Here is a 15,668-nt window from a genome sequence, read left to right as displayed (position 1 = left end):
TTTTAAATAATTCAAATATTCTTTTAGATTTTAATAAAAATTTCTTGCCAAGAATTCAATTATTTACATAAATAATTCTTCGAAACAATTCAATTATTAAAGATAAATAACAAAATTATTTTCGCAGGCATTTTTAATAAAATTCTTTGCAAAATTTAATTATTTTCATAATTAACAATATTCATCACGAGAATTCAATTATTTTTAAAAAGTAATAAATTTCTTCTTAAAAATTCAATTATTTTAAAAAATAATAAATTTCTTCTTGGAAATTCAATTATTTTAAAAAATTCCAATATAATCGTTCGCAAGAATTCAATTATTTAAAAAAATTTTGGAAGAATTCAATTATCTTTGTGAATAATAAAAATTTCTCGGGAATTCAATTATTTAAATTAGAACTTGCATGAAATTAGTCGAAAGAAATTAATTATTAAAGATTTTTATAAAATTCTTTCGACGATTTTTAATAAAATTTTTAAGAATAATTATATTTTCCGAGAAATTTGATTAAAATTGTATTAAAAATAATTGAAATTCTGCATTGAGTTTTATTTTCTATTCATGAAAATAATTGAATTCCTAAGAAGAATTTTATTATTTTTGAACATATAATTAAATTTCTACGATGGATTTTATTACTCTTGAAAACAATTGAATTTCTGTAATAATTTGTAACTTTTCCAAAATTAAATTTTTTTTAGTATTAACTAAAATTTTTCTATAAATTAATTATTTTTAATAATTTGTCAAACAGTTTTTTGAGAATTTTCAAATTCATTGGTTTTTAACTGAAATCCATTTTTAAATCAATGTTTATGAGAAAATTCTACTAGAATTCAATTATTTAAATACAAAAATAACAATTTATTGAATAATTGCATGTTTTTTAAAATTTAATTATCCTAAAGAATTTTATCAACAAATATTTAATTATTTGAATTTTTTTGACGAATTTTAATAAATTTTTTAAAGAAGAATTACAGTTTTCATGAAATTTGATCAAAATTGTATTAAAAATTATCTTTCTTTTTGTTTAAACAATCTCTTTACATCTCATTATTTAAATTTTCTATTTACTTATTTATATTTTTATTATTTTTTTTCATTTAATTTGTTAATTATTATTTTTTTTGTAAATTTTCTAATTTTATATTCTGTTTTCTTTATTCTAAGCAACTCTCACTAAAATATTTATTTTCTATTTTTTTAAAATAAATAAACAGATTTACAAAAATAAAAATATTACCCTTTAAAGAAATATGATTTTTATTTTTGTTTTGAAATTTAGAAAACTTTTTGTGCACCAATTAAAAAAAAATATTTTCTAAATTTAATTAAATCGAGAATTGAGTAGAAAAAAAATTGACGAATAAAAAATAATTCTTGAATATAATGGGAAATATTTTACATTTATGGAATAAAAGGAATTTTTAGCTCCATACGGGCGAAAAAGAATTTCCATTCACTGGGAATTATAAAGGAATTTCTATTTTTTTATGGAGTAACATAAATCTTTGGTATTTGAAAATAAACAAAAAAGGTTTTTTGACTCTTATATAGTGGATCGAGTATAAAATTCTCTTAATTGAATTTAAAAAAGAAGAATTCCTAATTATTTGTAGAATTTGTAGTATTTTTTTATTTACATAGAATATAATTTTAGACAAAAAAAAATTAACTGTAAATATATTTAAATTTTTTCGTTTATAGATAGAAAAATATTTACATCCCAAAAGAAACGAATTCTTTTCTAAAAATACCAACTTTCTAGACAAAAATAATTTTCTTTCTACAAAAATGAATAAAATTATTATTATAATTAATATAATTCTAATATTTAAAAAAAAATTAATTTACAAAAATTCATTTTTTTAGTGAAGAACTAAAAAATTTTTTTATCAACTGAAAGAATTCTAAATAGAAAAAAAATTTGAAATAGAAAAGAAATTTATATTTCATTCATCTTTCACTATATAGCCACATTAAATCATTCTCGATATTATTCATTTTATAGTTTGTCGATCATAAAGTATGAATTATTCAATAATAATTTTCCATTTCATTTGAGAATTTTCCGATTTATTCTACACGGAAAATAATAAAAAAAAGAAGAAAAAAAACGTTAAGTCATCTCGAAGGAATTTATAAGGAAATTTATATTAACCTATTTATTGTTACTATAGAAAAAAAAAGAAATTTAGCAAATAGCCTTACTAAATTTTATTGCTTGCTTTTAGTTGAATTAATATAGAGGAAAAAAAAATTTTTTTTTTCTTTTTGATAAAAAAGTGTTTTTTTATTCGTATGCCTAATTTGCATGAGGGAAAACGTCACTGTCTTGTGGCTTTATAATTTAGAATGCAAACGCTTCGTCGTGACTTTTTTGTGATTGTCGAAAGAAAATTTTCAAATTTTCACAAAACTCATAAATCTTTAAAAAAAATTCCTATTTATTTAATTATAATGATTTTTCGTTATTTTTTCTACAATTATTATTTATTATAATAGATATCTAATCTTTACTATATTTTTTATTAGTTTCCTGATTTTTATTATTATCTTTTAATTATATTATTTCGGTCTTTTTATTTTCTTTAATTAAATTATAAAATTCTAATTTATTTATTTTCGAAAAAAATTTATTTTCGCATTAATTGTAATGTTTTCTTTTATCAATTAATCATTTTTTACAGGGAAATTTTTAATGTGCATGTTTTATAAATGTCAGTAATTAAGTGCGTGTATAAAAATATATAAAGCATAATAAATGGATAATTTTTTTTTATTAAAACGATAATAAATATGTACTAAAAAGATAGTCAAAAATAAAAAAATTTCCTAAATAGAAGAAAATTTAAAATACTAAAAAAATAGTAAAATATTCAACTGAATAAAAAGTAAAAAAAAGAATTAAAATAAAAAATACTAAAAAGAGTAAAAAAAATTAAAAATAATAAAATGATAATAAAGAAAGAAAATAGTATACATATAAAAATACTTCGATAACTCTTACTAAATTCATAAACCGATATCATTTTACACAAATAATGTAAAAAAAGTATGAAAAAAATTATTGCGATTTTTTTTCAGAAAATATGGACAGTTAAAAGTTTCTCCAATAAAAAAGAAAAGACACACTCTTTTAAAAACCATCGTAAAGTAGGATATTTTATAAAAGGATAAAAAAAAGACTAAAATGTAAAAAAAACATTTTATCTGAAAACCAGAGAGAATGTAAAGAAAAAAAATGTGAGAAAAAAATTAAGTAGAGAAAATCAATTAAAATCAAAGTTTTAATTCACTTAAATTGAAAAGTTTTTCATTTATTGGGAAGAAAATTAATCGAACTTTAAGTCAATCATTGATTCAAACTACTGTAAAAGTACATAAATGTGTATATTGAAAATTAATTATATAATTAATTCGCAGGAAAATCGATTTCATTTTATATGAATGACTAATTGTGACATATCAATTTCTCCCTCAACGTTATCAATAATGCGTAACTCTGACATCTTAAAATCCCCGAGGAAAATTCATCTCATTTGCATTTCGATTTCGTACCTAGTCTTCCAAATGACTAATTTAAACATTGACTTTGAATGAAACTTTTCTAATTATCAAAATGATATGGGAAAAGAAGTCTTTTCAAAACTCTACTATTTGTTTATTTTATAGAAGAAAAATATTTAATTTCAAAAAATTATAAAATCAAATATTTTTGATAAAGTAAAAAATAGAAAAAAATTTTTTTTTTATTCATTTTTGGTAATTTCTAATAAATGGAATTATAATACAAAGTAAAAAATATTTTGTATTTAATATTATAAATATAGAATAAAAATGTTTTTCGATAATTTTTTTGCTAATTTCAAATAAATAAAATACAGAATAAAAAATCTTCTTGTAGAATATAAATATTATTTACAGAAAGATATATTTATTTACGAAGCAAATTAAATTATTATTAAATTATATTTTTTTATTTTCAATTTTTACCTTTATTAACGTACTTTTATAAAATTTGAAAATAAATTAAAAATTGAGACTAAAAAGTAACAAATATCCTAAAAAAAAAAAAATAAAAAAAAAATAAAAAACAAACCTACAAAGAAGATATTGTAAATATAATAAATTTTAGCTATTTTTTTCTTCTAATTATAACTATTTTTTTCTAAATTTGAAATTTCTCTTTCTCTCTTCTGGAATGAATTAGACACAGTGCTGCTTTCATTAATCGCATAGTAAAATAAAAGAAAAAAAAATTTAGAGCATTAAAAGGTTATCCGGGGAAAAGTCACGGCCAGGCTATTTCTGAAATAACGTAATTAAAATTTTCAACTACTTTTCAGAGTTGGGAAGCTTTGCCGGCTGATACTGCAACTTTCACGCCGGATATAACACCTCTGATCCTCTCTGCTCACAGAGATAATTACGAGATAATAAAGATCCTCCTCGATCGTGGATCCACTTTACCCATGCCCCATGACGTTCGTTGCGGGTAAGTTTTCGCAAAAAAAAAAAAAAAAAAAAAAATTTTGCATATAAATTTTACAAATAAAAATAAAAACAATTTTACTTTTTAAATACCTATATAATTTTTTTGCATTTTTTAAATTTTTTAGTTTATTGCTTTCGGAATAATCATCGTGTGATAATTAGTTTAAATACATTATAATAATAAAAAACATTTTTCTTTTCTTTTTTGGAAAATTACTTTTGTATTTTTGGGCTCATCAAAAATACTTTACTCGTCTTTTAAATTTCACCCTTTGATAGAAAAAACTACTTTGACCACTAGCACCAAAAATCAAAAATTCTTAAAATTGAACATTTTTATTTAATTTTTTGAAAAATTACTTTTGTATTTTTGGCCTCTTCAAAAATACTTTACTCGTCTTTTGAACTTCACCCTTCGGTTAAAAAAAAATTCTCTGATCAATAGCACCAAAAATCGAAAATTCTTATAAAATTCAACTTTTTTCTTTTATTTTTTATGAAAATTACTTTATTATTTTTGGGCTCTTCAAAAATACTTTACTCGTCTTTTAAACTTCTTCCTTAGTCAAAAAAATTACTGTCACCTCTATAGCATCAAAAATCGAAAATTTTTAAAATTCAACATTTATTTTTTAGGAAATTACTTTATTATTTTTGGGCTCTTCAAAAATACTTTACTCGTCTTTTAAATTTTATTCTTTGGTAAAAAAACTACCCAGACCACTAGCACCAAAAAAATCGAAAGTTCTTAAAATTCAACATATTTCTTTTATTTTTTAGAAAATTACTTTATTATTTTTGGGCTCTTCAAAAATACTTTACTCGTCTTTTAAATTTCTTCCTTAGTCAAAAAAATTACTGTCACCTCTATAGCACCAAAAATCGAAAATGTTTAAAATTCAACATTTTTCTTTTATTTTTTGGAAAATTACTTTATTATTTTTGTGCTCTTCAAAAATACTTTACATGTCTTTTATGCTTCTACTTTTTTATTAAAATTTTATTGAAAATATTGTAATTCTAACTAAGAATATTTATTAAAATTATTGAAAATAATGATAATTAATAATAATTTCTATACTTAATAAGAGAGTTTTCCAAATTTTGAATATGAAATATAATTTAGAAATTGGAATTTATTTTTGTAAAATTCAAGTATTAATAATTCACTAATTAATTTAGCCAACGAATTGATTAAGTAGATTTATTAATTAATTTAATTACATAATTAAACAGATATAGTAAGAAGAATATTAATTATAAACAAAAATAGTAAAAGTAATAATAATAATAATTAAATAAAAAATCATTAATTAATACACAGGTAAATTAATAGATTGTTTAGAATAATTAATTGTGGCTGATTATTTTGATTAGTTATTTTTTAGCAAAAAAAAAATTTGTCTATTTGCTTGAGAAAGCTAAAATCAAGCTAATTAGCTTGCTAACTAATTATCAAACTAATAGGGTTAGTTATGTTATTCTTTTTTGTGTTAATTGACCAACGAAGTATTAATAGTTAATTAGTTAATTAATTAATTGATTAATTAATCAGTTGACCATATTAATTTACTGTTTCATCTAATATTAATAGACTATATATTTAAATTAACAAATTATGTGAATATTTATATAAATTAACTGACTTATTAGTTTTAATTAATTAATTGCCTAAGTAGGTTAATTAGTTAACTTACTAGTGACTTACTTACTACTAGTTGACTTAGTGAATTAAATTAAGTGACTTATTAAGTTAATAATAATTAATCAACTAATCATGTTAATAAATTGACTTTTAGGTTAACGAATTAATTGATTAATTAATTAATTGACTTTTAATTAATTAGGTCAATTAATTGGGTTAATTTATTGACTTCTTAGGTTTATCAATTAATTGATTAATTTAGTTAATTAATTGACTTATCAAGTTAAGTAATTAATCTACTAAGTTGATTGATTAATTATTTTTGGTTAATTGGGTTAATAATTTATTTTTCACTGAACTATGTAATTTAATTTGTTTTCTTTTAAATAGAGAAATGAATTTTAAAAACAAGTGAATGTAAATTTTGATTTTTAATTCTTGTTTTCTCTTGAATTTCCTAATGCAGGTGTGATGAGTGCGTGCAATCAAGGATCGACGACTCACTTCGACATTCCAGGAGTAGAATAAACGCCTATCGTGCATTGGCATCACCGTCATTAATCGCCTTGTCCTCTAAGGACCCCATCTTAACGGCCTTTGAACTCTCCTGGGAGCTTCGTCGTCTTTCCTTTCTCGAGCATGAATTCAAGTGCGAGTACCAGGTGACGCTCTAAATAAACCTTAATTGCACCTCTTTCATTTCGAGTACATCTTGACTTTATATATACATTTTCTCGCTTTTTTCTCTCTCTCTCGCTCACTCTCTTTTTCTTCTCTTTCTTCACTTTTCTTTTTCCCTTTTTTCCATCTTTTTTCTGTTTTTTCCCTTTTTTCGCTTCTTTTTTCTCCTTCTCTTGTTTTCTAAAAAAAAATTTCACCTCTCCAGCCTCATAAGAAAATTAAAATGTAATAAGGAAGAGAAGAAAAAATATGAGAATGAATTCCTTGGGAGGATAAGAGAGGAGGAAAAAAAAATAATATTCTCCCGAGGAATATTAAAGATAACATACCAAAATTGCTATTTATTTACATATGCACATAGATTGCAAAGTTTGTGTATATCAATTTTTAAAAGTCAAATTTCATTCTTAAAGAGAAAATATCTTGGAAAATGGAATTTTTATCTCTCTCACACACACAGGAAAAATGATATTTCACTTGAGATGTTTATCTAAACGAGAACGTATCATTTTTTTTAAATAAAAAATATTCGCGACCTGAAATAGTAAAAATCTAAAAATATATTTTTCTTCATGTTTTAGAAAAACTGTTTACCCTTTTTTTCTAAAACTAAAAAAAAAAGAAAATTATTGAGGAAAAATTCTGTTTTGGTATTGAAAGAAACTTTTTATTCGTCTACTATATTTTCTACCAGAATGAAAAGTTTATTTACTTGAGGCGATAAAAAGAATTTTTTTTATAAAGAATATTTACCTAAGTAGCAACAATTCGCGCGCTAAAGCTCGCGGCTAATTTCTTACTACCTTTTTTTTTAAATAAAATTATCAATTTTAAAAATAATAGAATTTAAAAATTTTCTAATTTAAATTTTTGTTGAAAACACTAAAAAAATTCAATTTTGAAGAAATTACAAATAATTGCAGAAATTCAACTATTTTCCTAAAAAAAAAAAAAAATTCTTATAAAATTCAACTATGTACAAAATTAGAAAAATAATTTTGTAAAAATCCCAATTATCTTTATAAATAACAAAAATTCTTCTCCAAAGTTCAATTATTTTCCTAAATGTCAAAAAAATTCTTGACCTAATATCAATTATTTCCAAAAATTAAAATGCATTTTTCAAATTTCAATGATTTTCAATATCTACTATTTCCCAACAAGAATTCAATTATTTAAAAAAAATCTTAATAAAATTGTATACAAACATTTAATTATTTTCATAAATAATAAAAATTTCACAGGAATTTTATTATTTTAATAAATAATAAATTTTTTTAAGGAATTCAATTATTATTTAGAAAAAAATATAATTAAAAATTCTAGAAAATAATAATTGAATTAAAATGATGAAAATAATTTTGATAAAGTTACAGTAACAATATTCTTATAATAATATAAAATAATGATTTTATCTCTGGGTCATCTTTAATTATTAGAAAACATGAAGAAATCGATCACTCCGAGTCTTCGACTCGGAGCAATCGAATACTTCATGTTTTATAACAATACTTTTATAAGTTGTTTAATTTAAAAAAGGTTTAAATTTAAAATTTTTGAATGTCATAATTCCTGTGGAAAATCCTGTTCCAAAAATAAGATTTAAAAAAATATGAATTTTGCAAATATTTTTCTTCTTTTTCTAAAACTAAATAATAATTTTGTTAAAAAATTGTGATTCATAAACAAAAAATTAATGAAAAATAAATTGCATTATTATTAACAATTTTATAATTTTTCTTTTAAAATATTTTCAATTTTAAAATTAATATATTGAAAATCATTGAATTGTTGCAAAGAATTTTATCAAAAAATTCGATGATAATAGAATTCCTTCAAAGAATTTTATTATTTAGGAAAATAACTGAATTCTCGCAAAGAATTTTATTAAAATTTTTTTAAATCCTAATTAAATTCTCTTGAAGAATTTCTTTGAATTTTTCTTTTAAACTAATAGAGTTTCTTTAATAATTTTAATTGGAAATTTTGAAAGCATTTGAATTTTATGAAGAAGAATTTTATTAAAAGTGAATTGAAAATAATTAAATTCTTGAGGAGAATTTCACTATTTTTAAAAATTGTTTCGAAGAATTTTTAAAAATTTTTGGACATAATTGAAATTTATGGAAATATTTAAAAATATTTGAATTCATCTGAGGAGTTCAATTAAAATTGTTTTGAAAATCATTGGATTTTTGCAAAGATTTCACTATTGGAAAAGATAATTAAATTTGTTTAGAAGGATTTTACTATAATATAAAAGTAATTAAAATGTTTTGCGAGAATTTAAAAAAAATTTTAAGAAATAATTAAATTGTTATAAAGAATTTTATAGAAATATTTTAAAATAATGAAATTTTTTCGAGAAATTCAATTAAAGTTGTTTTGAAAATAATGGAATTTCTTTAAAGAATTTTATTAAAATTAAGTATATTCAAAATAATTGAATTCATCACAAGAATTTTATTATTTTTGGAAAATAATTAAATTCCTTCAATTTTTTTGATGAATATATTTAAAAATTGCATTGAAAGTAATTTAATTTTTATATAGAATTTTTTGAAAATATTTTGAGAATAATTGAATTATATTTAGAGAATTTTAAACTCTTGTTCAAATTGAATTTTTAGGAAACTTATTAATATTTTTTTATTTTAATTATTTATTTTCTTTGGACAAATAATATTTTTCTTCTAATAAATAAATTTTCTTTTCTCGATTTTACCTAATTTTATTTTATACTATTAACTTTTAAATAAAAATGATATGTTCTCAATTTTGTGGTTCAAGTTTGAAATGGCTCAAATTCAAATCCTATTGGGAACAATTCAGTGAATTGTGTGTTGGCTAAATTTATCAATTCATGAATAGTTGCATAAATTATTCAGCATCATAATGACAAGGTTGAGAGAGGAAAGAGGGGACCTATAGTTGAACGATCCGCGTTAATGAACAATTATCTTTTAATTAATGACAACTGCATATAAAGTAACTTGATTTTCGATCTAGAGTGAAAATTAAAATTCAATTTAAAGTTTATATTTGTCTACTGAAAATTTTATTAAATTAACATCTGTTTATTTTTGAATTTTCATTGACTCTATTTTGTTCATTAAGTCAAATTTTAGTTCATCGAAAATTTATATATTTTATTTATTACTATTATTATTCTATAAATAAAATTTGAAAAAAATTATCATTTTACTTTTATTTTATTATTTTTTATTGTAATTCGTTATTTTATTATTCTTATTATTTTTTTTGTTATTTTTTTTTCATAAATTAATGAAGAGGAAAATTAATAACATTTTGAAAAGAAAATTAGTCGGGAAGGATAAAAATAAAAAAATTTCATTAATTAACATAAATTCCAAGAGATTAGAAATTAAAATTAAAATTAAAATTATTAGAAATTAAAATGATGATGAAATTAATAAAGTTGGAGAACATTTTCCAGATATGGAGAATATTCACTGAGAGAATATTTCTCTGATTATAAATTGTCCCGATGATTGAATCACTTTTATTTGCCTTCATTACTCATTTCGCGCAGCACTTCTGCATTTAATTGCCAAAACTTTAAGGACTCCACAATTCAAGGAGGCCTAAGATTTATTGAATTATAAATTCCAATTCTCTCACTTAGAGATGAAACTAAACTTGTGTTTACAGCTTCTCAAACTTTAGCTCCAAACACTCGAAAAACTTTCCTTAAATAAAGAAATATTTGCTTAGCAAATTTTTTATATTCAAATTAAATATTAGTTCGAAAAATTTAAATAAATTTTTGAAAAAATCGTTTAACAGAAATAAAGAAATGAAAAAATTGTTCTTTTTATTTTAAAATTTAATATTATTTCGAAAATATAAAAATATTTAAGAAAATTGTTATTAAAAAAAAATTCGTTTTATTTATTTCATAAGATCTTTATTTTTTCTTTTATAATTAAATGAATTGTTCTTTGAAAAAACATTTAAATTAAATTTCTTATCTAAATTAAATATTTCGAAACAAGATTTAAACATATTTTTTCCTGAGAATATTTTCTTGAATATTTTCACAAAAAGTAATTTAACAAGTATTGGTTTCCTTCTAGAAAAGTTGTAAAAAAAATTTTATTACAAATTCATTTTCGTGAATAAATTAATAAGTTTACTTTTTACAATATAAAAATTATATTGTGTGTTGAAAGTTGAAACATCGACAACTCTTGTTTTGGAATATGAAAATGTTAAAGGAAACAAGAGAGAGAGATGAATTTTAAAGTTGTCGAGTAACAACAGTTTATTTGAAAATTTGTTATTTATGAATCAAGAGAAGGGGTAAAAGGTCATAAAAATGTTATTTTAATAACTTTCTTCTTAAAACTTCCCTCTACTAACTTCACTCTACTTTACAACTTTTTCAATAAAAAAAAAAAAGAAGAGAAGAGAAAAAAAAATGAAAATGGAAAAAATACTCATAAAATTCAAGAACAATTTATTTTATAATGTGCTGAGAAATGCAATTTTTGCCGCATAAAGAAAAGCAGAAAAAAGTTATTTCTCCATGATACTATTTATATGAAAACGAAATCAAATCTCTTGATAAAAAAAAATCATAACATTTATCTATCAGTAAATAAATTTATATATTTTATTAAAAAAAATAATAAAGCATAATATAAATTTATATATTTTTTTTTAAAATAATAAAGCATAATATAAAGCTATGTATTTTTTAAAAAAATAATAAAGCATAATATTTAGGATTAATTTTAGATCTAGAAAACAATTCATATATCAAATTAATAAATTTTTTCAGTAGTGCAAATTTTCAGTCTAAATATCCATAAAGTGAAAAAATAGAATAAGTGATAAAAAAACATTTTTTAATCGGGCTGATTATTATAAATTTTTTCTTCTTTCTCAGTAGTTAGGGTCAATTATAGTCAGACGGAGTTTCTATTCTTTATATTTTTCTATATAAGTAGTAAAAATCGTTTTTAGTCAGACAGAATTTATGGTCAATTTAAGTCCGCCAAAGTTTCTCATTTTTATTATTTTTCTCTAAGTAGTAAAAATGCTTTTTGGTCAGACAGAACTTTTTCTCAATTCTCAACGTATTTTATCGAGTAGAAAAAGCCATTTTTAGCCAGTCGGAAATTTTTAAGTATTTTATTTTCATTATCAGTAGTTAGGGTCAATTTCAATCCGACAAAGATTCATAATTTTTTTCAGTAGTAAAAACAATTTCTGTCAGACAGAATTTTTTTCAATTTTTATTCTTTCCATAAGTAGTGAAAAACAAATTTAGTCAGACGAGGTTATAAAAATCATTGTAGAAGTAGTAGAAGTAAATTTTTGTCAGGTAAAATTTTGGGAAATAAATAAAATAAAAATAAGTAGTAAAAGTCAGTGTTAGTCAGGCAGAATATTAGAAAATCTCTGTATTCTCTTTATCAGTAGTTAGAGTCAATTTCAATCAGACAAAGATTTATATTTTTTCAGTGGTAAAAGCTGTTTTAGTCAGACATAATTTTTTTTCATTCTTTCCTCGTTTTATCCAAAAATTAGTAAAATAAAAAATTATTCAGCCAAGATAATGAATGGGAAATTCTTAAAGAAAAGCGGTAAAAGTAGCAAGATGAAAAAAAATTTAATAACAAAAACAAAATTAAAAAAAATAAAAATTTACCAAAGTTCAAAAAAAAAGAAATATAAATAAATATAAAAATACAAAAAAATGTATTTGTTTAAGAAAATCATTTAAAAAAAATGATTAGAAAACAAAAATAGGAAAATTGAACCAAAAAGATTGTATATTGTGAGATCATTGGGAAAAAATAGAAGTGAATTTTGTGTAATTAAAATTACGATTTGGTGAACAAGACATTCCAAGAGTATAACATATTTAAACAGGCTAACTGAAACCAATGCCTACTTTGAGTCTAATGAACGCCACACATGACACGAGAGAGGTTCATTTCACGATCAATTAATTTGCAGCTTCTCTTTGACGGCAAATTTCGTGTCACTAAGTATTCCAAAGCTTTTAGAACGAAACTAACAATTTTGTTAATCATACAAATTTCAATTACCTGAAAAGAATTCTACTTATTTCTTTTAATTCGAAGAGAAAGAAAATTTATTATTTTTGTTATTAAAACTATTTATGTATTTGAGAAAAAAATTATTATTTTTTATTATTAACGGTATTTTCATTTTATATTTTCTTAATATATTTATATTTCATATTTTTATAATATTTATAATGATTTATAATTATTTTAATTATTTTAATTATTTTAATTATTAAATTAAAGGAAAAGAATTTATCATTCGGTATTAATTTTATATTAAAGAAAGAATATTCGGTTAGATTGTTAACTTCTTCCTCGGTTATCTTTTTTCTTTACTTCTTAAATAAAATTAGCAATTTTAAAAATAATAGAATTTAAAAATTTTAAATTCAAATTTTTCTTGAAAACACTAAAATAATTCAATTTTGGAAAAATTTGCAAATAATTTATTGCAGAAATTCAATTATTTTTTCAAAAGTAATCAAATTCAATTATGTTTAAAATTAAAAAACAAATTCTCGTCAAAATCCCAATTATCTTTGTAAATAACAAAATTTTTCCCCAAAGTTAAATTACTTTTAAAAATGACAATAAAATTCTTGTCCTAATTTCAATTATTTTCAATATATACTATTTTAATAAAATTTTCCAAGAAAAATTCAATTATTTAAAAAAAAAAAAAAAATAAAAAAAATAAAATAAAATTCTTGTCCTAATTTCAACTATTTTCAATATCTACTATTTTAATAAAATTTTCCGAGAAAAATTCAATTATTTAAAAAAAAATTTAATAAAATTGTACACAAATATTTAATTATTGTCAAAAATAATAAAAATTCCACAGGAATTCAATTATTTACAATTTTTTATAAATTTCTTGGCAATAATTCAATTATTTTCCTAAATTTTTGATTATTATAAATTATTATTATAAAACATGAAGAAATCGATCACTCCGAGTCTTCGACTCGGAGCAATCAATTTCTTCATGTTTTATAACAATATTTTTATAAATTTCTTTATTTAAAAGAAAGTTTGAATTTGAAATTTTTTAATATTTTAATTCCTGTAGAAAAATAATAATAATTATATATTTTATTTTAAAAAAAAAGTTTTTGTTGTTTTCGAATAATTTTCTAATGAAAGAAATTCGTAAATAAATGTAACGGAACATTTTTTTTTGAGTAAAATTTTTTCCTTTATTTTCTAAAAATTCAAAAATAAACAAGTAAATTTTTCATTTGTTAATCATCATTTTTTTTAAATTTTCTAATTTCTAATATTATTTTATTATATGAATCATGAGAAAATACCTGCATATTTTCGATTTGTCAAAAAAAAATTTTTTTAAAGGAAAAAACAACAAAAGAATACACAAAAACTAACTTCAGGTGTGGACAGAATGAAAGAATAAATAAGAGTATTATTATTGTTAATTATTTTTTATAATTATTGTGTTTTATTATATATAGAAATTAATATAGTTCCTGTCATAAATAATTGAAAAAGAACAAAATTGATAATTTTCCTTAAGTAAAAAATCAAAAAAAAAAATTGATAATTTTTCTTATCACTATATATTATTTATTGTATTATAATTATATTAATTATATATAATATTGAATTATTTTTTTATTAAATTTATTTTTTCGCAGTAAAATTTAGAAATAGTGTAAAAAAAAAAATTATTCAATTCTTATTATTTTATAAGTAGTAAACGCCAGTTTTAGTCAGACGAAATTTAAAGTATTTTATGAACATATTTAATAAATAAAAACAAATTTATATTTAACAATAATAATAATAATATTATTATTATTATTATTATTATTATTATTATTATTATTATTATTATTATTATTATTATTAAATATTATTTAATTAATGTATTATTTATTAATTGTTAATTTCAAAAAAGATATGAAAATTTAATTGTGAATTTAAAAATATATTTCCTTTTTCCCCTATACAAAAATACAAAAAAAGAGACGATATTTATAACTGTGATAATTTTGTGAGCGCAGGAGCTTAGGAAACAATGCCAAGACTTTGCCACTGCCTTATTGGACCACACGAGAAGTTCACGGGAACTTGAAATCCTCTTGAATCACGATGCGAAGGGGCCTACTTACGAGCATGGGGAAAGAATGCACCTGAGTCGACTCAAGTTAGCTATTAAACTTCGTCAAAAAAAGGTAATGATATTTTTCAGTATTTTTTTCTGTCAGTTTAAAAAAAAACTGTGGTTTTATTTCCTTAAATATTAATTATCATCTTTTTATTTAAAATCTTTTTCTCTCTCTCTCTCTCTTGTCCTTATTTTTTCTACTTTCTTTCTACTTTCTCTACTTTTCTTAATTACTTTTTAAAAGTTTACAATTATTTATCTCACACTCAATCAATAGAAAACTCATTTTCTAAGTCGATTTAAGTGTTTAGTATTTTGATTTACTGTGATTATTTATATAGTGGTACATCGCTATTACAGAGAGAAAAAAGAAAAACTTTGTAGAATTTTCCGTAAATTCTTTAATATAGTTTATAAAAAATGCCCGCTTTATCCGGCAGTTTCTTAATTGAGTTTTGAACGAGAAAAGTGTATACGTAATGAGTTTACGTTAACTTGCTATCTACCATGATGGGAAAGATAAGATAATATTTTTTTCCTTGAGAATTATTTTGAATTTTTTTCCCCCTTTTTTTTTAAAGATTATTTTCAAGCTCGTTTGCTAAGTATTTCTGGAAGATTGTAAATTTCACTTTTTTTTTAAGTAGTA

The 15,668-nt window shown here is 20.7% G+C and overlaps 1 protein-coding gene across 10 annotated transcripts in view; it reads left to right on the top strand.

Moving 5' to 3' along the window:
• LOC122512482 (transient receptor potential-gamma protein) overlaps window positions 1–15,668 on the top strand; it is a 227,031-nt gene that overhangs the window by 191,694 nt on the left and 19,669 nt on the right. For all 10 annotated transcript variants that reach the window (XM_043628339.1, XM_043628332.1, XM_043628340.1 and 7 more), the window contains 3 exons: window positions 4,356–4,504; window positions 6,615–6,810; window positions 14,916–15,086. In XM_043628339.1, coding sequence (XP_043484274.1) covers window positions 4,356–4,504; window positions 6,615–6,810; window positions 14,916–15,086 — 516 coding nt within the window. The remainder of the gene's footprint in view (window positions 1–4,355; window positions 4,505–6,614; window positions 6,811–14,915; window positions 15,087–15,668) is intronic.

This window comes from Leptopilina heterotoma, unplaced genomic scaffold (genome assembly GCF_015476425.1).
Source record: "Leptopilina heterotoma isolate Lh14 unplaced genomic scaffold, ASM1547642v1 Lhet_99, whole genome shotgun sequence".
NCBI classification, from domain to species: Eukaryota; Metazoa; Arthropoda; class Insecta; order Hymenoptera; family Figitidae; genus Leptopilina; species Leptopilina heterotoma.
The sequence above is the reverse complement of the archived record's forward strand: the minus strand, read 5'-3'. Positions and strand labels throughout refer to the sequence as shown.